Raw genomic sequence first — 24,331 nt, forward strand, 5'->3', positions numbered from 1 at the left:
CTGATTGTTATTAATATTTAAATTTCTTCAGGACAAAAGTTACATATTCCAGATCTTATGTTTTCCTTAGCATCTACACAGTACCTAATATGGTTCACACATATAGTAATTGACCGATTGCAATGCAAATACATTGAAATATAGCAAATTATTTAAATGTTTTTACTACCAATGTAACCCAATCCATTGTAGAAAATTAATATATTTAAGCAAAAATGAAAAGAAAAAGAAATTTAAGACAGCTAATCCTGCCACTGAGTTGTAACTATTGATACTTTCCTGTAACTATTCTTTTACGAGAGACAGTGTTAACTCTTTTGAGTAATTCACAAATAGACTGAATTTGAGATGCTAACTTGCAACATCTTATGCTTTCTTACCAAAATTCAGTTCTGTCATGTCTTTGGCTTGTTTGTAGGTCATTACCCTCCTACCAGAGGAGAGATCTTTATTGATGGATATGACATCACAGAAAATATAACTGAAATTCGAGAAAATCTGGGCTTTTGCCCACAGGGTGACTTATTGTTTAATGACCTGACACTATCAGAACACCTTTTCTTCTACTCTATGGTGAGTCAAATTTTTAAAAATTATACAGTAAATTTACCTTTTTAAATATACAGATCTGTGAATTTTAACTCATTTAACCATCAACACAATCACAATACAAGAAGTTTCATCACCCCAAAACACTCCCTCACACTATTCCTTCATAGCCATCCCTCTCACACTCCCCTCACCCCCCGCCTGCGATAACTACTGGGAAAGTCTAGTGGTCTATTCTTTATCACTGTTGTTTTGTCATGTTGAGAATATTATACAAATGGAATCAAATAGTATATAACCTTTAGAGATTATCTACTTACACAGAGCAGAGTGTCTTTGGGATCTTTTTTATGCTGTTGCGTGATCAGCAGTTTGTTTCTTTTAATTCCTTAATTTCAGGTTTAGAGGTAACACAGTATACCAACTGAAGGACACTGGGTTGTTTCCAAGCATAATGAATATAAATAAATGTGTTCTGAGTTTCATGTACAAACATAGGTTTTATTTCTCTCAGAATAGGATTACTGCATCATATTTTAAGTGTTTATAAGAAACTGCTAAACTGCTCTCCAGGCTGGCTGTACCATTTTGCACTCCAACCAGCAAAGAGAATTCCAGTTGCTCCACATAATTGCCACAATTTTATATTAATACTTTTTTTAAATTAACCATTCTAATAGATCTGTATTTTAACTGTGGTTTCAGTTGTCATTTCATGGATAGCTAATGATGCTGATCATTTTCATGTGCTTAGTTGCATTTTTACAATATTTTTGATAACATATTTGTTCAGACCCTCTACCCTCTTTTAAAAATATGAGTTGTTTGTTTCCTTATTATTGAATTTTTGAGAATTCTTTATATATTCTGGACAAATGTCTTTGATGGATATTCTTTGCAAATGTTTTTCCCAGACTGTAACTAGTCTTTTCATTTTCTTGACAATGTCTTTGGCAGAGAAGAAGATTTTAAATATTAAAATCAAATTTATCATTTTCTTAGTGTTCCTGCCCTTACTAGCTTTTCTGGAACTCTGTGCCTGACTCCAAGACATGATTTTATTTTATATTTTCTTCTAAACTTTTGTAATTTTGCATATTACATATATCTATGATCCATTTTGAGTTACTCTTTGTATAAAGATGTAAAGTTTAAATCTATATTAATTTTTGCCTATAGATGACTAATTGTTCTAACAACGTTTTTTGAAAATACTACTCTTTCATCTTTCAATTGCCTTTTGTGCATTTGTCAAAGGTCAAATGGTCATACTTCTGTCAGCTTATATCTGAACTCTTTTCTGTCCCATTGACTTATGTCCTTACAAAAGGTCTCAATATAGATAGTGCTATTCATTCAACTATATTCTTCTCCAAAAGCATTTTATCTTTTAAGCTGTTTGGCCTTTCCTGAAAATCTTTTGTATTATATTTTATATATCTACAAATTTTGCTGTGATTTTTATCAATATTACATTAAATCTACATATCACTTTGGAGAGAATTAACATTGTTGTTATGCTGAGATTTCAAATACTTAAACACAGTATCTCTTTTCATTAAATTAGATCTTTGATTTTTCCTAGTGTAGTATAGCTGCTTTACAATGTTACGTTAGTTTCTGCTGTACAATGAAGTGAATCAGCTCCATGTATACATATATCCCTTCCGTCTGAACCTCCCTTCCACCTCCCCATCCCATCCCTCTAGGTCATCACAGAACACCAAGCTAAGCTGCATGTGCAATACAGCAGCTTCCCACTAGCTATCTGTTTTATGCACAATAGTGTATATATGTTATCACCATTTTTAGGTTTCATTATACAGATCCCATTGAAGAAGGAAATGGCAACCCACTCTAGTATTCTTGCCTGGAAAATCTCATGGGCAGAGGAGCCTGGTGGGCTACAGTCCATGGGTCTGCAAATAGTAGGACACAACATAGTGATTGAGCACATACAGATCCAGTACCTATTTAAATGTGTGTGTGTGAGTTTCATTTCATGATTTGGAACTTTAAGGAATTTTTATTTCTAGTTGTTTATTAATTACACATAGAAAAATGATTGATATTTGTATGTTGACCTGTTATCCTCTGACCCTGCTAAGCTCACTTGTTAGGTTTAGGAGTGTTTTGTAGATTCCTTGGTTTTATACATAGACAATCAGGTCATCAGAGAATATGGATGGTTTCTTTTATGAGTGCCAATCTGTATGCCCTTTATTTCTTTTTCTTAACATGTTTCACTGATTGGGACAGTATAATACTGAATATGATTATTGAGAATGGACATTCTTGACTTGTTCCTGATCTCATAGGGAAAGCATTTGGTCTTTCTTCATTAAGGCTTTTTTCACATGTATAATCTTTATCACCTTGAAGAAATTGTTTCTATTTTGATTTTGCAGGGAGTTTTTATTGTTTGATTAGAGACGCTTCCTGCATCTATTAATGAGTATGTGGTTTTTCTTCTTTTAGACTATTTTCATACATGGTGGATTGATTGATTTTCAAATATTGAGCTAGCTTTACATTCATAGGATAAATTTCACTTGGTCGTGGATATTTCAAATATATAATTCAATTGGATTGATAATATTTTGTTCAGAACTAAGTTTATGAGGGATGTTCACCTATAGTACCCTCTTTTTGATTTGCCTTTGTCTGTTTTTGTATCAGAGTAGTACTGGCTTTGTAAAATGTGTTGAGAAGTGTTCCTTCCCCTTCTATTATATGGAAGAAATTATGTAGAATTTTTTATTTTTATTTAATTAAATAATTAATTTTAATTTATTTATTCTTTAAATGTTAGGTAAAGTTTAGTAGTAAAATCATCTGAACCTGAAGATTTACTTTTTGATTTTTTTCTTTTTTTATTATAAATATATTTATTTTAATTGGAGGCTAATTACTTTACAATATTGTATTGGTTTTGCCATATATTGACATGAATCCACTACAGGTGTACATGTGTTCTCCATCCTGAACCCCCCTCCCACCTCCCTTCCCATCCCATCCCTCTGGATCATCCCAGTGCACCAGCCCCGAGCATCCTGTATAATGCAATGAACCTGGACTGGCGATTCATTTCACATATGATAATATACATGTTTCAATGCCATTCTCCCAAATCATCCCACCCTCACCCTCTCCCACAGAGTCCAAAAGACTGTTCTATACATCTGTGTCTCTCTTGCTATCTTGCATACAGGGTTATCATTACCATGTTTCTAAATTCCATATATATGCGTTATTATATTGGAGAATCCCAGGGATGGGGGAGCCTCGTGGGCTACCTTCTATGGGATCGCACAGAGTAGGACATGACTGAAGCGACTTAGCAGCAGCAGCAGCAGCAGCAGCAGGTGTTTTTCTTTCTGGCTTACTTCACTCTGTATAATCAGCTCCAGTTTCATCCACCTCATTAGAACTGATTCAAATGTATTCTTTTTAATGGCTGAGTAATATTCCATTGTGTATATGTACCGAGCTTTCTTATCCATTCATCTGCTAATGGACATCTAGATTGCTTCCATGTCCTAGCTATTGTAAACAGAGCTGCAGTGAACATTGGGGTACACGTGTCTCTTTCAATTCTGGTTTTCTCGGTGTGTATGCCCAGCAGTGGGATTGCTGGGTCATAAGGCAGTTCTATTTCCAGTTTTTTAAGGAATCTCTACACTGTTCTCCATAGTAGCTGAACTAGTTTGCATTCCCCCCCACAGTGTAAGAGGGTTCCCTTTTCTCCACACCCTCTCCAGCATTTATTGCTCATAGACTTTTGGATAGCAGCCATTCTGACTGGAGTGAAATGGTACCTCATTGTGGTTTTGATTTGCATTTCTCTAATAATGAGTGGCGTTGAGCATCTTTTCATGTGTTTGTTAACCATCTATATGTCTTCTTTGCAGAAATGTCTGTTTAGTTCCTTGGCCCATTTTTTGATTGGGTCGTTTATTTTTCTAGAATTGAGCTGCAGGAGTTGCTTGTATATTTTTGAGCTTAATTCCTTGCCAGTTGCTGCATTTGCTATTATTTTCTCCCATTCTGAAGGCTGTCTTTTCACCTTGCTTATAGTTTCCTTTGTTGTGCAGAAGCTTTTAATTTTAATTAGGTCTCATTTGTTTATTTTTGCTTTTATTTCCAATATTCTGAGAGGTGGGTCATAGAGGAACCTGCTGTGATTTATGTCAGAGAGCGTTTTGCCTATGTTCTCCTCTATCAAACTATAGATTCAATTATATTTAAGAACTAATCAGTGATCCAACAGTAACACTTTCATATGTATATCTAAAGGATACAAAATCAGGGTGTTGAAGAGATACCTGCACTCTTATTCATGATAACCAAGATAGAAACAACCAAAATGTCCATCAGCAGATAAATGGATAGAGAAAATGTTATGTATCTACGTGTGATGGTGGTTTAGTCTCTAAGTCATGTCCGACTCTTGCGATCCCGTGGACTGTAGCCAGCCAGGTTCCTCTGTTCATGGGATTCTCCAGGCAAGAATACTGGAGTGGGTAGCCATTTCCTTCTCCAGAGAATCTTCCCAACCCAGGAACTGAACCCAGGTCTCCTGCATTGCAGGCATATTATTTATCAACTGAGCTATGAGGGAAGACAGTCTTTTAAAAAAAAGAAGAAAGTCCTGACAGTTGTGACAACATGAATTAACCTAAAGGACATCATGCTAAGTAAAATAAGCTAGATACAGGATGACAAATACTGCATGATCTCACTTTTACGTGGGATTTAAAGTAGTCAAACTCATAGGAGCAGAGAATAGAATGATCATTACCAGGGGCTGGGGATGGAGGGGCAGTGCAGAGATGTTGGTCAATTGATTGAGCAAAGTATTAGTTAAGGACAAAGAATAATTTCTGGAGATCTAATGCACACCAATGAGACTATAGTTAACAATACTGTGTTGTATACTGAAATTTTCTAAGAGGTTTGATCTTAACTGTTTCTCACTACAGGGAGAAGAAAGGAAGAAAATGAAAATTATGTGAGGTGATGGATGTGTTAATTATTAGCTTGATTGTGGTGATAATTTCTACATAATATACATGTAAAATTATACACCTTAAATGCTTACAGATTTAACTTATCAATTATATCTCCATAAAACTGGGAAAAAACAAATTTAATTTACTTAATATTTACAGGAATATTCAGAGGTTATCTATTTCAAATTAGGAAAGCTATGGTACTTTGTGATTTTTGAGAAATTGTTGTATTTCTTCTAAGTTGAAATCTTACGAACATTTGCAGGATTTCCTTATTACTCTTTTAATGTCTCTCTTATTCCTGATATTGACAGGTTGTAATTCTTTTTTTCTGTAATTCTAACTAAAATTTTATTCCTTTTTAACTTTTCAAAGAACCTGCTTTTATTTTATTCTTTTCTATTACATTTTGCTTTTTATTTTATTTATTAATGTTTATATATTTATTATATTCACACTTCAACTTCATTTGGGGTTTTTACTCTCCTTTCTTATGTCAGTGCATAGGTATTAATAATTGATTTGAGAATTATTATATGCTTAATAATGTAAGCATTTATTGATGTGATTTTTTCCTTCAAGCTCTCTTTTAGCTACATCCCACAAATTTTGATATGATTTGTTATATTTTCACTTATATTCAATTCAAAATATTTTCTGTGTTTCTTGAGACTTCTTCTGTGGCATAGATCATTTACATGCATATTCTTTAATATCAAGTGATGAAAAGTTGTTCTATTTTCTTCCTGTTATTTTAGTTTCATTCTCTTCTGGTTAGAGATCATACTTTTTGTAGTTTCAAATGTTTTTAAATTGCTATATTTTTATGATCCAAGAAAAGATCTGTCTTGGTGACTGTCATGTGTATTTGAGAAGAATGTTTCCTGCTATTTGGTTGAAATTCCCTATAAACATAAATTAGATTCAGTAACTTGAAATTAACATTGAATAACAATGGAAACAGTGACAGACTTCATTTACTTGGGCTCCAAAATCATTGCAGATGATGACTGCAGCCATGAAAATAAAAAATAAGATTACTTCTTGGAAGAAAATTTTGACAAACCTAGAGAGCATATTAAAAAGCAAAGACATCACTTTGCCAACAAAGGTCCATATAGTTAAAGCTATGGTTTTTCCAGTAGTCATGTATGAATATGAGAGTTGGACCTTAAAGAAAGCTGAGCACCAGAGAATTGATGCTTTCAAACAGTGGTGTTGGAGAAGACTCTTGAGAGTCCCTTGGACTTCAAGGAGATCAAACCAGTCAATCCTAAGGGAAACCAATCCTGAATATTCATTGGAAGGACTGAAGCTGAAGCTCCAATACTTTGGCCACCTAATGCAAAGAGTTGATTCATTGAAAAAGACCCTGATGCTTGGAAAGATTGAAGGCTGGAGGAGAAGGGGAGGACAGAGGACATGATTGGATGTCATCACTGACTCGAGGGACATGAGTTTGAGCAAGCTCTGGGAGATGGTGAAGGACAGGCAATCCTGGTGTGCTGCAGTCCATGGAGTCGCAAAGCATTGGACATGAGTGAATGACTGAATGACTGAACAACAGCAACAGACTTGAAATTGTTGTCTAGCTGTGCTGTATATTTGCTGATTTCTGCTTAGTAGTTCTGTTATTGAATGAGAAATATTGAAATTTTGAACTATAGTTATATATTTCCCTAATCATGTTTAAATTGATCATTTTTGTTATCTCCGATTTAAGTTCTGTTGTTAGGTGTATACACATTTAGGATTGTTAAGTCTTCTTTGTGAAATGATTCTTTGATAACATTGTTACCAATCCAAGGCCACTTTTATTGGCACAACCGGCCAATAAAACAAAGATTAGTTGTCAAGACAACGGATACGACTTTACTTGGAAATCCAGATGACAGAGAAGGTAGCAGACTAATGTCTGAAAATAACGGTCTTGTCGGGGTCTGGATACCAGTTTCTTTCACAGAACACAGAAAGAGAGGAGGTAAAGAAGAAAAGTAAAAAAACCCATTTATATTGAAAAATAGAATGGAATCTGTTCATTTCTTCTTTTCTGCATCCATTTACTTGTGAGATGGGTTTGTCTCACTGTGAGCTGAACAAAGGCATTTTACCAGTCAGACAGAGGGGCAGGGTCCCCTGAGGCAACCCATTGTATATGATTATAACAAAAACAACAAAAAACAAAGATTAGATTCAAAGAAACAGATCCAGGATGGAGTCAGAATTGGCTCTTCCCTGTAAGAATGTAATGTCCCTCTTTTATTTCTGCTAGTTTTTGCTTTGAAGTCAACTCTATCTGACATTGGGTCTTCCCAGGTGGCTCAGCGGTAAACCATCCACCTGCAATAGAGGAGATTGGCTGCAAGGCAGGGCAAGAGATGCAGGTTTGATCCCTGGGTTAGAAAGATCCCCTGGAGAAGGAAACAGCAACCCACTCCAGTATTCTTGCCTGGGAAATCCAATGGACAGGGGAGCTTGGCAGACTACAGTCCATGGGGTCACAAAAGAGTTGGACACAACTTAACGACTAAGCAACAACTCTCTGACATTAATATAACCATTCCAACTTTCATTTTAAATATTTATTTGGCTGCACTGGATCTTAGTTGTACACATGGGTTCTTTCATCTTCATTGTACAAGTGGGATCTTTTAGCTGTGGCATGCCAACTGTCAGTCACAGCATGTGGGATCAAGTTCCCTGGCCAGGAATTGAACCCAAGCCCCCTGCATTGTGGAGGGTGGTGTCTTACCCACTGTACCATCAGGGAAGTCCCTCATCTTTCTTTTGATTTCTGTTTGCATGGTATATCTTCTTCAAATACTTCACTTTAAACCTACATATATAATTAAAATTAAAGTGAGTTTCTTATAGACATTGTATAGCTAGGTCATGTTTTTTAATACAATCTGCCAATCTCTATCTTTTCATTGATGTGTTTAGAGCATTTATATTTTATGTTTGTATTTAAATCGACCATTTTATTAATTGTTTCCTGTTTGTTCTCATTGCATTTTCCCCTCTGTTTCCCCTTTCCAGTCTTATTTTGGGTTATTTGAACATTTTTAATATTATAATTCAAATTGTCTATTGTGGTTTTTACTATATCTCTGGACATTTTTAGTGGTTGCTCTAGGGACTTACAAAATATAGACTTAGTTTTCATAGTTGTGTAGAAACTATATTCTCCAACTTTTATGTGGAATGTAGAAACCTTACCACATTGTAGATATTTTATCCTCCTTTCTTTTTGCTATAGTTGTCATATATTACACCTACATATATTGAAAACATCATTAAATAGTATTATATTTTTTCCTTAAAACCATGTAGCATGTTTAAAGAACCATGAGAGAATAATAGTTTTTTTTTATTATTTACCATTTCTGTTGTATTTTTATCATTTATGATGTTCCAAGTTTTCAGTGTCATTTCTTTTGTTTGAAAAACATTCCTAATCAGTTGTTTTAAATCAATACTCTTAGCTATGAATTCTCTTAGCCTTCCTTCACCTAAGAGTATCTTTAATTCACCACATTCCTCAAGCATATTTTTGTTTGACATAGAAATCTGGGTTGACAGTGCTTTTCCTTCAAGACTTAAATGTTGTTTCACTGCTTTCTGGACACCACGGTTTCTGATGAGTAATCCACAATCATCTGATTTGTTTCCCTGTAGGTAATTAGGTTGTTTTCTGGGTTTTCTTTTTTTCTGGATGATCTCAATACTTCTTTGTTTTTACATTTTAGCACTTTGTTTGTGATCTGTCTGGTTTGGATTTCTTTTTATCTTTCTAAGTGGGATTTGGTCAGCTTCTTCAATCTGTACCCTTGTGTTTCTTGTCAAACTTGGAAAGTTTTCGGTCATTATTTCTTCATGATACCTTTTTGTCTCCTTCTGGAACTTCAAAGACATGAACATTAGGCATTTTTTTGTCCCCAAAATCCTTTGGGCTTTATTTTTCTTATATCGTTTTTTCTCTCAGTTGTTCAGATTGGATAATATCTATTGATCTATCTTCAAGTTCACTAACTTTTTACTCTATTATATTTATTCTACTATTGAGTATATCTTCTTTATTTTGATGGCACTTTCTTTTTTAACATTTTATTAAGGTCAGCTACCTGCCAGGACCAGGACTACAAAGATTGCTATAGCAATCTGTTCCCTTAAGAAGTGAAAATGTAGAGAATAAAAGATATAAATGCATAATTAAAATACCAAGGAGTATTACTTAACAGTAATTGAGATGTATGAACAGTGTGAAGTGTATGCCCAACAGAGTTTAGGGGAAATTAGAAAATATTTTCTGAAGAAGCAAAATCTTGAAGTATAGTTAATTTGTAATGTTGTGCCAGTTTTAGGTATGCAGCAAAGTGATTTATAGGTTAATAAAAGATTTTGAACATAGCTTCCTGTGCTATACATTAGGTCCTTGTTGTTATCCTATTTTTTATATAATAGTGTGTACATGCTAATTACAAACTTTTTATTTATCTCCCCCTCCACTATCCCCTTTTATAACTATAAGTTTGTCTTCTAAGTCTGAGTCTGTTTCTATTTTGTAAATAAGTTCATTCATGTCTTATTTTTAGGTTCCTCATGTAAGTGATATCACTTATCTTTCTTTCTGTGGCTTACTTCACTCAATATGATAATCTCTATGTCCATTCATGTTGTTGCAAATGGCTTTATTTCATGCTTTTTGTGGCTAATATTCCATTGTGTATATATGCCACATCTTCATTCATCTGTCAATGGACATGAAACTTGGGGATCCTGTACCTTTTCAAATTAGAGCTTTCTCTAAATATGTGCCCAGGAGTGGGCTTGCAGGATTATATGGTAACTCTATTTTTAGTTTTTTAAGGAATCTCCATACTTTTTCCATAGTGAAGTGGAAGTTGCTCAGTCATATCTGACTCTGCAACCCCATGGACTATAGAGTCCTAGGAATTCTCCAGGCCAGAATACTGGAGTGGGTAGCCTTTTCCTTCTCCAGTGGATCTTCCCCACCCAGGGATAGAACCCAGGTCTCCTGTATTACAGACAAATTCTTTACCAGCAGAGCCACAAGGGAAGCTGCACCAATTTACATTCCCACCAGCAGTGTAGAAGGGTTCTTTTTCTCCACACATTCTCTATCACTTATTATTGGTAGACATTTTAGTGATGGTTATCCTGATCTGCATGAGGTGGTATCTCATTGTAGTTTTTATTTACATTCCTCTAATATTTATTGATATAGGGCATCTTTTCATGTGGCAGTTAGCCATCTGTATGTCTTCTTTGGAGAAATGTCTATTTAGATCTTCTGCTCGTTTTTTGATTGGGTTTTTTCTTGGTATTAATGATATGAGGTGTTTTTATATTTTGGAAATCATTAATAATTGCTTGTCAGTAGCAAAGTTTACTAATATTTATCCCCATCTATAGGTTGTCTTTTCTTTTCTTTCTTTTTTTTATGTTTTCCTTTGTTGAGTGAAAGCTTTTAAGTTTAATTGGATCTGATTTGTTTATTTTTGTTTTTATTTCCATTATTCTAGGTAATGGATTCAAAAGAATATTGCTATAATTTATGTCAATGTGTGTTCTGCCTATGTTTTCCTCTAGGAGTTTGACAGTATATAGTCTTACATTTCAGCCTCTGATCCATTTTGAGTTTATCTTTGTATGTGGTATTAGAGAGGGTTCTAATTTCATTGTTTTATATGTACCTATTCGGTATTCTCAACACCACTTATTGAAGAGAACTTTTTCCATTTTGTATTCTTGCCTCCTCCATCATAGGTTAATTGATAATAAGTGTGTGGTTGCTTTCTGGGCTTTCTATCCTGTTCCATTGATCTATGTGTCTGTTTTTGTACCAGTACCATGGTGGCTTAATTATTGTAGCTTTGTAGTATAGTCTGAAGTCAAGGAGCATGATTTCTCCAGCTTCACTCTTCTTTCTCAAGATTATTTTGACTATTCAGTGTCTTTTGTGTCTCCATACAGATTATGAAATTTTTTTCTAGTTCTGTGAAAGATGAAGGATGTAGTTGGTAATTTGATAGGGATTGCCTTTGAATCTGTAGATTGCGTTGGGTCATATGGTCATTTTAACAATACTGATTCTTTCAATCCAAGAGTAACATATATATTTTCATCTGTTTATGTCCTCTTAAGTTTCTTTCATCACCATCTTGACTTCCTGGAGTACGGGTCTTTTGCTTCATTAGATAGGTTTATTTCTAGGTATTTTCTCTTTTTTTGATGTGATGATAAATGGGATGATCTCTGTACTTTCTCTTTCTGATCTTTTGCTGTTAATGTGTAGAACTGAAACAGATATCTGTGTATTAATTTTGTATCTGGAAACTTTAGCAAATTCATTGATGAGCTCTAGTAGTTTTCTGGGAGCATCTTTAGGATTTTCTATGTATAGCATCATGTCATCTGCAAAGTGACAGTTTTACTTCTGTTCCAATTTGGATTGCTTTTATTTCTCTCTCTTCTTTGATTGCTGAGACAGTGAACATCCTGTCTTGTTCCTGATCTTAGAGAAAATGCTTTCAACATTTCACCATTGATTATGATGTTAGCTGTGGGTTTGTCATATATGGCCTTTATTATGCTGAGTTATGTTCCCTTTATGCCTGCTTTCTGAAGAGTTTTTATCATAAATGGATGTTGCATTTTATCAGGAGTTTTTCTGCATCTATTGAGGTGACCACATGGCTTTTATACTTAAATTTGTTAATATAGTATATCACATTGATGGATTAGTGGATATTGAAGAATCCTTGCATTGCTGGGATAAATCCCATTTGATCATGGTGTATGATCCTTTTAATGTATTGTTGCATTCATTTTGCTAGTATTTTGTTGAAGATTTTTGCATCTGTTTATCAGTGATACTGTTTTGTAATTTTTTGTGATATCTTTATCTGCTTTTCATACCAGATGGCTTCATAGAGGGGCTTCTCCGGTGGCTCAGTGATAAAGAATCCACCTGCAGTACAGGAGGCACAGGAGACACAGGTTCAATCCCTGGATTGGGAAGATCGCCTGGAGAAGGGCATGGCAATCCACTCTGGTATTCTTACCTGGAGGGTCCCTTGGACAGTAGAGCCTGGTGGACTACAGTCCACGGGGCTGCAAACAGTCAGTCATGACTGAAGCAATTTAGCACATGCACAGCCTCATAAAATGAATTCAGAAGTGTTCCTTCCTCTGCAATTTTTTTGAAATAGTTTCAGAAAGTTAGGTACTAACTTTTCTTTAAATGTTTGGTACAATTCACTTGTGAAGAGATCTGGTCCTGGACTTTTGTTTATTAGGAATTTTTAAATTATGGATTCAGTTCTAGTAGTTGGTCTGTTCATATTTTCTATTTACTCATTGTTAAGTCTTGGGAGATTGCTCATTTCTAATAATTTATCCATTTCTTCTAGCCTGTCCATTTTATTGATATATAGTTGCTTGAACTAGTTTTTTATGATCCTTTGTATCTTTATGGTACCTGTTGTAACTTCTCATTTTTCATTTCTGATTTTATTAATTTGGGCCCCCTCCCATTTTTTCTTGATAAGCCTGGCTATAGGTTTATCACTTATGTTTACCTTTTCAAAGAACTAGCCTTTAGTTTTACTTATCTTTTCTATTTTTTTCTTAGACTCTATCTCATTTATATCTTCTCTAATCTTTATGAATTCTTTTCTTCAACAAACTTTGGGTTTTGTTTGTTCTTCTTTCTCTAGTTGCTTTAGGCATAAGGTTAAATTGTTTACTTGAGATTTTTCTTGTTTCCCAAGGGAAGCTAAAAACTTCCCTTTTTAGAACTGCTTTTGCTGCATCCCATAGGGTGTGGGGGCTTCACTGGTGGCTCAGACAGTAAAGAATTTGCCTGTAATGCAGGACACCTGGATTCAGTCCCTGGGTCAGAAAGATCCCTTGGAGAAGGAATGGCTACCCACTCCAGTATTCTTGCCTGGAAAATCCCATGGACAGAGGAAACTGGCAGGCTACAGTACATGGGGTCACAAAGAGTTGGACACAACTGAGCAACTAACACACACACATAGGGTATGGGTTGTCATGTTTTCACTCATTTGTCTCTAGGTATTTTTTATTTCCTGCTTAACTTTTATAGTGATCCATTCATTATTTGCTAGCCTATTGTGTAGCCTCCAAGAATTTGGGGTTTTGCAGTTTTTTCTCTTTTAGTTTATTTCTAGCCTCATATTTTGACATAATTTAAATTTTCTTAAATTTACAGAGGCTTGCTTTGTGGCTCATGTGATCTATCCTGGAGAATGTCCCACGTGTACTTAAAAAGAATGTGCATTCCACTGCTCTTGGATGGGATGCTCTATTCAGTTCAGTTCAGTTCAGTCGCTCAGTCGTGTCTGACTCTTTGCTACCCCATGAGTCGCAGCACGCCAGGCCTCCTTGTCCATCACCAACTCCCAGAGTTTACTCAAACTCATGTCCGTCAAGTCGGTGATGTCATCCAGCCATCTCATCCTCTGTCGTCCCCTTCTCCTCCTGCCCCCAATCCCTCCCAGCATCAGAGTCTTTTCCAATGAGTCAACCCTTCGCATGAGGTGGCTAAAGTACTGGAGCTTCAGCTTTAGCACCATTCCCTCCAAATAACTATCACTAAAGTCAGTCTGATCTAAAGAACACCCAGGACTAATCTCCTTTAGAATGGACTGGTTGAATCTCCTTGCACTCCAAGGGAGTCTCAAGAGTCTTCTCCAACACCACAGTTCAAAAGCATCAATTTTTCGGCTCTCAGCTTTCTTCACAGTCCAACTCTCACATCCATACATGACCACTGGAAAAACCTTAGCCTTGACTAGACAGACCTTTGTTGGCAAAGTAATGTCTCTGCTTTTCAATATGCTGTCTACGTTGGTCATAACTTTCCTTCAAAGGAGTAAGTGTCTTTTAATTTCATGGCTGCAATCACCATCTGCAGTGATTTTGGAGCCCAAAAAATAAATTCTGACACTGTTTCCACTGTTTCCCCATCTACTTCCCATGAAGTGATGGGACCATATGCCATGATCTTTGTTTTCTGAATGTTGAGCTTTAAGCCAACTTTTTCACTCTCCACTTTCACTTTCATCAAGAGGCTTTTGTGTTCCTCTTCACTTTCTGCCATAAGGGTGGTGTCATCTGCATATCTGAGGTTATTGATATTTCTCCCAGCAATCTTGATTCCAGCTTGTGCTCTGTCAGTTCAGTTCAGTTCAGTTCAATTCAGTTCAGTCGCTCAGTCGTGTCCAACTGTTTGTGACCCCATGAATTGCAGCACGCCAGGCCTCCCTGTCCATCACCAACTTCCGGAGTTCACTCAGACTCACGTCCATCGAGTCAATGATGCCATCCAGCCATCTCATCCTCTGTCGTCCCCTTTTCTTCCTGCCCCCAATCCCTCCCAGCATCAGAGTCTTTTCCAGTGAGTCAACTCTTCGCATGAAGTGGCCAAAGTACTGGAGTTTCAGCTTCAGCATCATTCCCTCCAAAGAACTATCACTAAAGTCAATCTGATCTAATATGTCATTTAAGGCCTGTGATTCCTTGTTGATTTTCTATTTGGATGACCTGTTCATTAATGTAAATGAGGTGTTAGAGTCTCCCATTATAATAGGGCTGCCCTGGTAGCTCAGTGGATAAAGAATCCGCCTGCAATGTGGAGACATGGATTTGATTCCTGGGTTGGGAAGATCCCCTGGAGAAGGGAACGGCTACCCACTTCATTATTCTGGCCTGGAGAATTCCATGGACAGAGGAGTTTGGCAGGCTACCGTCCACAGGGTCACAAAGAGTCAGATACAACTGAGTGAGTTTCACTACTCCTACTGCTAACTGTGTTACTGTCAGTTTCTCTGTTTATATCTGTTAACATGCATGTTATGTGTTGCGATGCTATGTTAGATACATATATATTTTAAATTATATCTTTTTCTTGATCCTTTGATCATTATATAGTGTCCTTCTTGGTCTCTTGTGACAGTCTTTATTTTATTTTATTTTTTTTTAATTTTTTTTTTAATTTATGTTAGATGTGGCGGGTCTTTGTTGCTATGTATGGGCTTCTCATCGCGTGGCTTCTCTTATTGCTGAGCGCGGGCTCGGTTCTTGCGGTGCTCAGGCTTAGCTGGTCTGCAGCATGTGGAATCTTCCCGGAGCAGGAATCAAACCCACGTCCCGTGTGTTGGCAGGCAGACTCTTAACCACTGCGCCACCAGGGAAGTCCGACAGTCTTTATTTTAAAGTCTATTTGTCCAATATAAATATTGCTACTCCAGCTTTCTTTTGATTTCCATTTGCATGCAATACATTTTTCCACTCCCTCATTTTTTTTCTTTTTAATTTAGATCGGGATTTTTTTTTTTATTCATTGCTGATTTAAAATGACTAATCAGAATAAAAATTAAAAGTCTGTCTAGAGGTTGGGGTGTCTCCTATTTATAAAGGTTAGAATTCAGGTATCCCTTCTACCCATCACCATACCGAGGTGGACCCCCAAGGAACACCTGGAGGGGCCTAGGTCTACCACTCCTTCTCTATCCCATTTTTGGCATGTGTCCATCCCCTCACTTTCAATCCATATGTGTCTCTAGATCTGAAGTGAGTTTCTTATGCAGCATATATGTGGGTCCTATTTTTGTATCCATTAAGCCACCTATGTGTTTTGTTTGGAGCATTTAGTCTGTTCACATTTAAGCTAATTATTGCTATGTATGTTCCTATTGCCATTTTGTTAATTGTTTTAAATTTGTTTTTCATGTTCTTTTCTCCCCTTCTTTTGTTCTCTTCACTTGTGATTTTATGACTATCTATAGTGTATGTTCGGAGAAGGCAATGGCAACCCACTCCAGTACTCTTGCCTGGAGGATCCCATGGATGGAGGAGCCTGGTGGGCTGCAGTCCATGGGGTCGCTAAGAGTCAGACACGACTGAGCAGCTTCACTTTCACTTTTCACTTTCATGCATTGGAGAAGGAAATGGCAACCCACTCCAGCGTTCTTGCCTGGAGAATCTGAGGGACGGTGGCTGCCGTCTATGGGGTCGTACAGAGCCGGACACGACTGAAGCAACTTAGCAGCAGCAGCATAGTGTATGTTTGGATTCCTTTTACTCTTTTGTGTATATATCTATTACAGATTTTTGTTTTGTTGTTACCATGAGATTTTTGTATAGCAGTGTGCATAGAGACGTGTGTGTGTATACACACATCTTCCCTTGTGGCTCAGTTGGTAAAGAATCCGTCTGCAATGTGGGAGACCTGGGTTCAATCCCTGAGTTGGGAAGATCCCCTGGGGAAGGGGAAAGCCACTCCAGTATTCTGGCCTGAAGAACTCTATGGACTGGATAGTCCATGGGATCACAAAGAGTCAGACACGGCTGAGCCACTTTCACTTTCACTTCACTTCATATATATGTATATATGTGTGTGTGTATATGTATATGTGTGTGTGTGTGTGTGTGTGTGTGTGTGTGTGGTTTAGTCACTAAGTTGCGTCCGACCCTCGTGACCCCATGGACCGTAGCCCGCCAGGCTCCTCTGTCCATGGGATTTCCCAGGCAAGAATACTGGAGTGGGTTGCCATTTCCTTCTCCAGACAAATACACAGGCCATTATAAAGGGTCATAAGTTTCATTGAAAAAAGATTCTTAATTGAAAACAATGCCAGCATGTGCGTGTGTCTGTGTGTGCCTGTGAGAGAGAGGTGCCAACTTTGGATGGCTAGAAGAGGTTTCTCTGAGAAGATGACATTTGATATGAGACCTGAAGCAGCTGGACAAGAGCTCCACAGGCCCTTGGGCTAGAGAGGGAATGCACAAGGAGTCAAAGAAGGCCTGGGTGATATGGGGTAGTGACTGAGCAAGAAAGGGGTGAGAAGTAGGTGGAAGAGGCCCACAGAATAAATAAATATATATATACACACACATATATATACACACACACTTGTTGTAGGTGTCTGCTCTCTTCATTTCAAATGCATTTTAGATACCTTGCATTTGTACTCTTGTCCCTTCATGATTACTGTTTTTGATATTATATTTTGTGTCTAACTATTTCATGTATCCCTTAACTGCTTATTGTGGATATAAATGATTTTACTACTTTTGCCTTTTAGCCTCCCTGTTAGCTTTGTGTGTGGATGATTTCCCACTTTTAGTGTATGTTTGCCTTTACCAGTGAGCTTTTCCATTCATAACTTTCTTGTTTCTAGTTGTGGCCTCTTCTTTTCTGCCTAGAGAATATCCTTTAGTGTTTCTTATAAAGCTGATTTAGTGGTGCTGAATTGTTTCAGCTTTTCCTTGTCTGTAAAGCATTTGATTCCACTATCAAATCTGAATGAGAGTCTTCCTGGGTAGAATATTCTAGATTGTAGGTTTTTCATTTTGAGTATGTCATGCCACTCCCTTCTAGCCTGCAGAGTTTATGCTAAAAAAATCAGTTGATAGCTTTATGGGAGTTCCCTTGTATGTTGTTTCTTTTCTGTTGTTGCTTTTAATATTCTCTTTTTATTTTCCACTCTTGTCAGTTTGCTTGCTATGTGTCTTGGTGTGTTCCTCTGCAGGTTAAACCTGTATGGGACTCTCTGGTCTTTTTGAAGTTGGGTGACTGTTTCCTTGCCCATTTGGGCAATTTTTCAGCTACTACCTCTTCAGATATTTTCTCAGGTCCTTTCTCTCTCTCTTTTCCTTCTGAGACCCCTATAATATGAATATTATCACTCTTGTTGTTGTCCCAGAGGTCTCTTAAGCTGTCTTCATTTCTTTTCATTTTTTTTTCTTTTTCTGTTCAGCCATAGTGATTTCCACTACTCTGTCTTCCAGCTCAGTTATCCATTCTTCCTCATTTAGTCTACTATTGATTCCTTCTAGTGTACTTTTCATTCAGTTATTGTATCCTTCAATTCTATTTCATTGTTCTTTATATTTTCTAATTCTTTGTTTAAAAAAAACTAATTTATCACTCTGTGCATACATTCTCCACCTGAGTTCTTGGATCATCTTTATAATCAATACTCTGAACTCTTTCCCAGGTAGATTGTCTATATTCATGTCACTTAGTTTTTTTCTGAGTTTTGTATTGTTCCTAATCTGAAACATATTCCTCTTTCATCTAATTTTGTCAAAATTGCTATTTGTATGTTTATGTATGTGGAAGATTAGTTATGTTTCTCAACCTTGCTGGCCTTCTGTCCCAGTACTGCACTTTTCAAGGGCCAGGGGCCAGCTGTTCCAAGGGTAGTGCTTGGCCTGCATTCACAGATTAATTTTGTAGACATCAAGACCATAATTTTCTTGCTTCTGGTGTCTGTTTCCTGGTAGGTGAGACTGGTCCAGAGGCTTGTGCAGACTTCCTGGTGGGAGGGGCTCTTGCCTGCCCACTGATGGGTGAAGCTGAGTCTTGACCCTCTGCTGGGCAGAACTGTCCAAGTGCTTGTTTATAGTTGTCTGTATGTTCAGAGAGTCTTTAGGCAGCCTGTCTGCTGATGAATGGGAATATAGCCCCAATGACTTAGTTGCTTAGACTGAGGCATTTTAGCACTGGAGCCTTGACTGTTGGGTGGGGCCAGGTCTTGGTGCTAATGACCCAAGCAAGATGTCAGTCTCCAAGAGAATTCATGCAGAAGAATACTCTCCCCTATATGTACTCTTGCCTGGAAAATCCCATGGATGGAGGAGCCTGGTAGGCTGCAGTCCATGGGGTCGCTAAGAGTCAGACACAACTGAGCGACTTCACTTTCACTTTTCACTTTCATACATTGGAGAAGGAAATGGCAACCCACTCCAGTACTCTTGCCTGGAGAATCCCAGGGACGGGGGAGCCTGGTGGGGTTCTGTCTATGGGGTCACACAGAGTTGGACATGACTGAAGCAACTTAGCAGCAGCCTATGTCCATAACCAGTGTCTATGCCCCCAGAGTGAGCCATGTCCAACCCCTGCTTCCCCAGAGACCTTGCAAGACTAGCAGGTACGTGTGGCCCAAGCTCTTATGAAATTACTGCTTTTGTCCTTGTTCCTGGTGCATGTGAGTTTTTTTGTATGCCCTTTAAGAGTAAAGTCTCTTTTCCCCCTATCCCATGGAGTTCTTGCAGTCTAAGCCTGCCAGCCTTCAAAGTCAGCTGCTCTGGGGACTCCTCTTCCCTGTGCCAGATCCCCTGGCTGGGGGGCTTGACATGGGTTTCTGAACTCTCACTTCTCTGGAAGAACCTCTGTAATACAATTTTCTCCAGTCTTTGGGTTGCTCACTGAGGGATATGGGGTTTGATTATATTGCAAGACCACCCCTCACACCTGTCTCACTGTGTTTCCTTCTTTATGTCTTTAGTTGTAAAAGATCTTTTCTGGTAGGTTTCAGACTTTTTCTTTTTTTTAATATTAATTTCTTTATTTTAATTGGAGGCTAATTACTTTACAATATTGTATTGGTTTTGCCATACATCAACATGAATCCGCCACGGGTGTACACATGTTCCCCATCCTGAACCCCCCTCCCACCTCCCTCCCCATACCCTCCCTCTGGGCCATCCCAGTGCACCAGCCCCAAGCATCCTGTATCCTGCATCAAACCTGGACTGGCGATTCATTTCATACATGATATTATACATTTTTCAATGCCATTCTCCCAAATCATCCCACCCTCTCCCTCTCCCACAGAGTCCAAAAGACAGTTCTATACCTCGGTGTCCCTTTTGCTGTCTCTCATACAGGGTTATCATTACCATCATTCTAAATTCCATATATATGCGTTAGTATACTATTGGTGTTTTTCTTTCTGGCTTACTTCACTCTGTATAATAGGCTCTAATTTCATCCACCTCATTAGAACTGATTCAAATGTATTCTTTTTAATGGCTGAGTAATACTCCGTTGTATATGTACCACAGCTTTCTTAACCATTCATCTGCTGTTGGACATCTAGGTTGCTTCCATGTCCTGGCTATTATAAACAGTGCTGCAATGAACATTGGGGTACACGTATCTCTTTCAATTCTGGTTTCCTTGGTGTGTATGCCCAGCAGTGGGATTGCTGGGTCATAAGGCAGTTCTTTTTCAACAATGATTGTTCTGCAGATTGTTGTGATTTTGGTGTGCTCATGAGAGGAGGTAAGCTTAGGATCCTTCTATTTCACCATCTTAACCTACTTTAGGTTAAATTTGGAGCCAGATTCCAGCAGCAGGGACTTCAGCAAGGATGACAAAGCTAGGAATCCATCACAGCATGACTGGTAGGAAAGTCAGCTCCCAGCTGCTGATGATACTTTCTGATGTTAATCCCAACATCTGTGCCACCTAATCACTAATGTCTGTTGACTATGTTTTCCTATATGAGTTGAGACTTTTGTGATTCTTTGTGTGCCAGTTAATTTTTATTTCTATCCTTGATATTTTCAACAATGCTTCATGAGACTCTCCATCTTATTTATATCTTCTCTGTGGGTTGTGGGTCCAATGTCAGGTATAAAGTCTTTGCAGTACTATTACAGTCTCTCTGTGTATATGTTATCATATACACAGCTCACACCTGGTTAGGAATGTACTCATTAGCATGGTAAAGAACCTGCCTGCCAATGCGGGAGACATAAAGAGATGCAGGTTGAATCCCTAGGTCAGGAAGATTCCCTGGAGGCGGGCATGGCAACCAGAATTCTTGCCTGGAAAATCCCCTGGATAAAGGGACATGGCAGGCTACAATCCATAGTGTCACAAAGAGTCAAACATGACTGAAGCGACTTAGCCCTCACCTATGCACATACTAATGAGATCCATATGTGCAAACAAGAGTTAACACAAGGGATAAACACAAGAGTTCATAAAAAACTTATGGTATCACTTTCTTGTTCCTCTCTGTTATTATCTCCCAAGCATTCTGGTTCCCTATGATTCCAATTTTTAGTCCTCCTTCCGGAAATCACCTGCTTTCATGACTGAGCCACAACCAAGTGGCAGGAAGACAGAGTGGTAAAAAGCAGTTGAGTTTGGTTATGTCTTCCCTGGTGGCTCAGAGGGTAAAGCGTCTGCTTGCAATGCGGGAGACCTGGGTTCGATCCCTGGGTCATGAAGATCCCCTGGAGAAGGAAATGGCAACCTACTCCAATACTCTTGCCTGGAAAATCCCACGGACAGAGAAGCCTGGTCAGACATGACTGAGCCACTTCACTTCACTTCATGTCTATTTTGAAGCATGAATCCATTGAATTGAGAAGTTTCCCCTCCTTACAGGAAAAACTGGGATTGCCCCTACTACACTTTCTCAGAGCTTTAGGGATTTTCCCTTTTCCACTCTTCAAGCCAAAACTGGAAAGTTTTTCTTTAATCTTATTCTGTCTGCTATGCAGTGCTCAGTTGAATGCTTTGGATTGCTTTTCAGTTCAGACTATGGGATACATAGGAGAAGGCAATGGCACCCCACTCTGGTACTCTTGCCTGGAAAATCCAGTGGACGGAGGAGTCTGGTAGGCTGCAGTCCATGGGGTCGCGAAGAATCGGACATGACTGAGCGACTTCACTTTCCCTTTTCACTTTCATGCATTGGAGAAGGAAATGGCAACCCACTCCAGTGTTCTTGCTTGGAGAATCCCAGGGACGGCAGAGCCTGGTGGGCTGCCATCTTTGGGGTCGCACAGAGTCGGACACAACTGAAGCGACTTAGCAGCAGCATGGGATACATAAGTGAAAATGGTAAACTCAACCATTTAAAGTTCAGTGGCACTTTAAATTATGGTGTTCTTCCTGTTCCAACTTCTGCTGTTTACCTTTTAGTAGTTTTACAGGTTTAATAATTGAGTTCAGTAGGAGATAATGGGTATGTGTGCTTATTTCATCATATCTGGAAGCTAGAGATGTGTTTCTTTTTTCCCTCTGTTCATGAGCTTCAGCTATGTCTATTAATTATGAAAAAAAATTTTTTTAATTTAGGAACTCTACTTTAAACATAAAAGTAGGCAATGGGAAGAAGACACTATATAGCCAACATAAGAACAGAGCTAGTATAAAATGTTTTAAGGATATAGTTACAAGAAACGTTATTTATCTGTGTAAATATATAAGAAAACTTAAGATCTAAGAAATTTCTAAGGATAAGGCTAAATGCATAGTGTAAATTCTGGCTCCTCTTTCTAGGTAAAAAGTATACATCAAAAGATGTCTCCTAATGAAATCAGCCATATACTGTCTACTTTTGACCTGCTAGAAAAGCGTGATACATTTTCAAAGTCACTGAGTGGAGGAATGAAGCGCAAACTCTCCATCATTATAGCACTTTTAGGAGGCTCCAAGGTATTAAGGAAGAAAGAATAGGGGAAGGCAGGGAGAGGGGACACTAAAAATGGATTTCTGACATCCGGTCTAGAAAGCTGACAAAAACCTGAGAGTTGGTATGAATCGTAAAGGAACATTGGCAATAATGATCAGAGGAAATTGGCAGTCTTGGCTCAATTGTTTAGTTTGGGATTGCTTTTACTACTATTTTTAGTCTAGACTTTGTCTTCACTTAAAAGTGTTCCCCTTAAATAGTAAATTATCCGATGTGTACTATAGCATCAATTTTCAATGGTTATGAAATTGTTCTTCTGGCTTTTAGGTAGTGATACTTGATGAACCAACATCTGGAATGGACCCAGTTTCAAGGAGAGCCACCTGGGACATCCTTCAGCAATTTAAACATGATCGTACAATCTTACTGACCACTCACTACATGGATGAAGCTGACATCCTGGGTGACCGAATTGCCATCATGGTCAAGGGGACCCTGCAGTGCTGTGGCTCTTCAATCTTCCTGAAAAAAACATATGGTCTCTCTCGCTTTGATTATTCTTAGGATATTGATTCCTTAAAAATATTCCTCTAATGAGATTTTAATGATATTTTTCTAAACACCAAAAGCTTCAATGACTTCCTCTGTCTTATTAATTAGATGGCAACTATTCTAATTAGTTTTTCTGGCCCTTTACAATCTACATATTCCTAATACATTCTTACTTTTTCCTCAAATACATAGCTTTAGACTCAGGAAATGCTTTTATCAACCTATAAAGGCCATGCTTATTTCTCCCATTTTGCATGTACTAACAGTTTTCTTTGTCTTTAAAATGCAATTGTGTGCTCAGATGCATTTCTTTCATTGAGTGATTGGTTGAGAAGAGAAACTAGAGCAATCAATTGTTTATGAGCCTCTTTTCTCATTTGCCAAACCAATATGAAATCCCCAGTGTGACAAGATAACTCTGGATGTAGTGTAGAATGAAAGAATCATGTCAGTGTAATAATACAGTCCTTGACTTTGATAAAACTTTTTTAGGAGATAAAATTGATAATGAAGGCTAAAATTACAGTCCTAGGGTATAGAGTATAATTGTAGGGTATAAATATAAATGAAAATAATTAAGGATGAATTCCTTCTTCATTTATTCACTATTTAATTCATTTAACTAACCTTAACTATTTCCTCTACACTGGTTACTATGGTATCCAGTTTATGCAGTATATTTAATACTCAAAACAACAACTTCATTTTATAGAATTAAAAAACTGTGGCCCAGATAGTCATAGTTATATATCCATTTAGTTCAAAGTTTATGATCACCTTATAGGTTTGAGTTCTATAAGGATTACCATATCTAGGCCCTTCCCTGATGGCTCAGATGGTAAAGAATCTACCTGCCAATTCAGGAGACCCAGGTTCAGTCCCTGGGTCAGGAAGATCCCCTGGAGAAGGAAATGGCAATCCACTCCAGTACTCTTGCCTGGAGAA

At 37.7% G+C, this 24,331-nt stretch overlaps 1 protein-coding gene across 1 annotated transcript in view; it reads left to right on the plus strand.

The window, feature by feature from the left end:
• The window catches only part of LOC102180820 (ATP-binding cassette sub-family A member 3-like), a 260,388-nt gene that overhangs the window by 105,081 nt on the left and 130,976 nt on the right, over positions 1-24,331 (plus strand). Inside the window, exons 12-14 of the mRNA XM_018039866.1 lie at positions 445-573; positions 22,702-22,857; positions 23,162-23,372. Coding sequence (XP_017895355.1) covers positions 445-573; positions 22,702-22,857; positions 23,162-23,372 — 496 coding nt within the window. The remainder of the gene's footprint in view (positions 1-444; positions 574-22,701; positions 22,858-23,161; positions 23,373-24,331) is intronic.

This window comes from Capra hircus, chromosome 25 (genome assembly GCF_001704415.2).
Source record: "Capra hircus breed San Clemente chromosome 25, ASM170441v1, whole genome shotgun sequence".
NCBI classification, from domain to species: Eukaryota; Metazoa; Chordata; class Mammalia; order Artiodactyla; family Bovidae; genus Capra; species Capra hircus.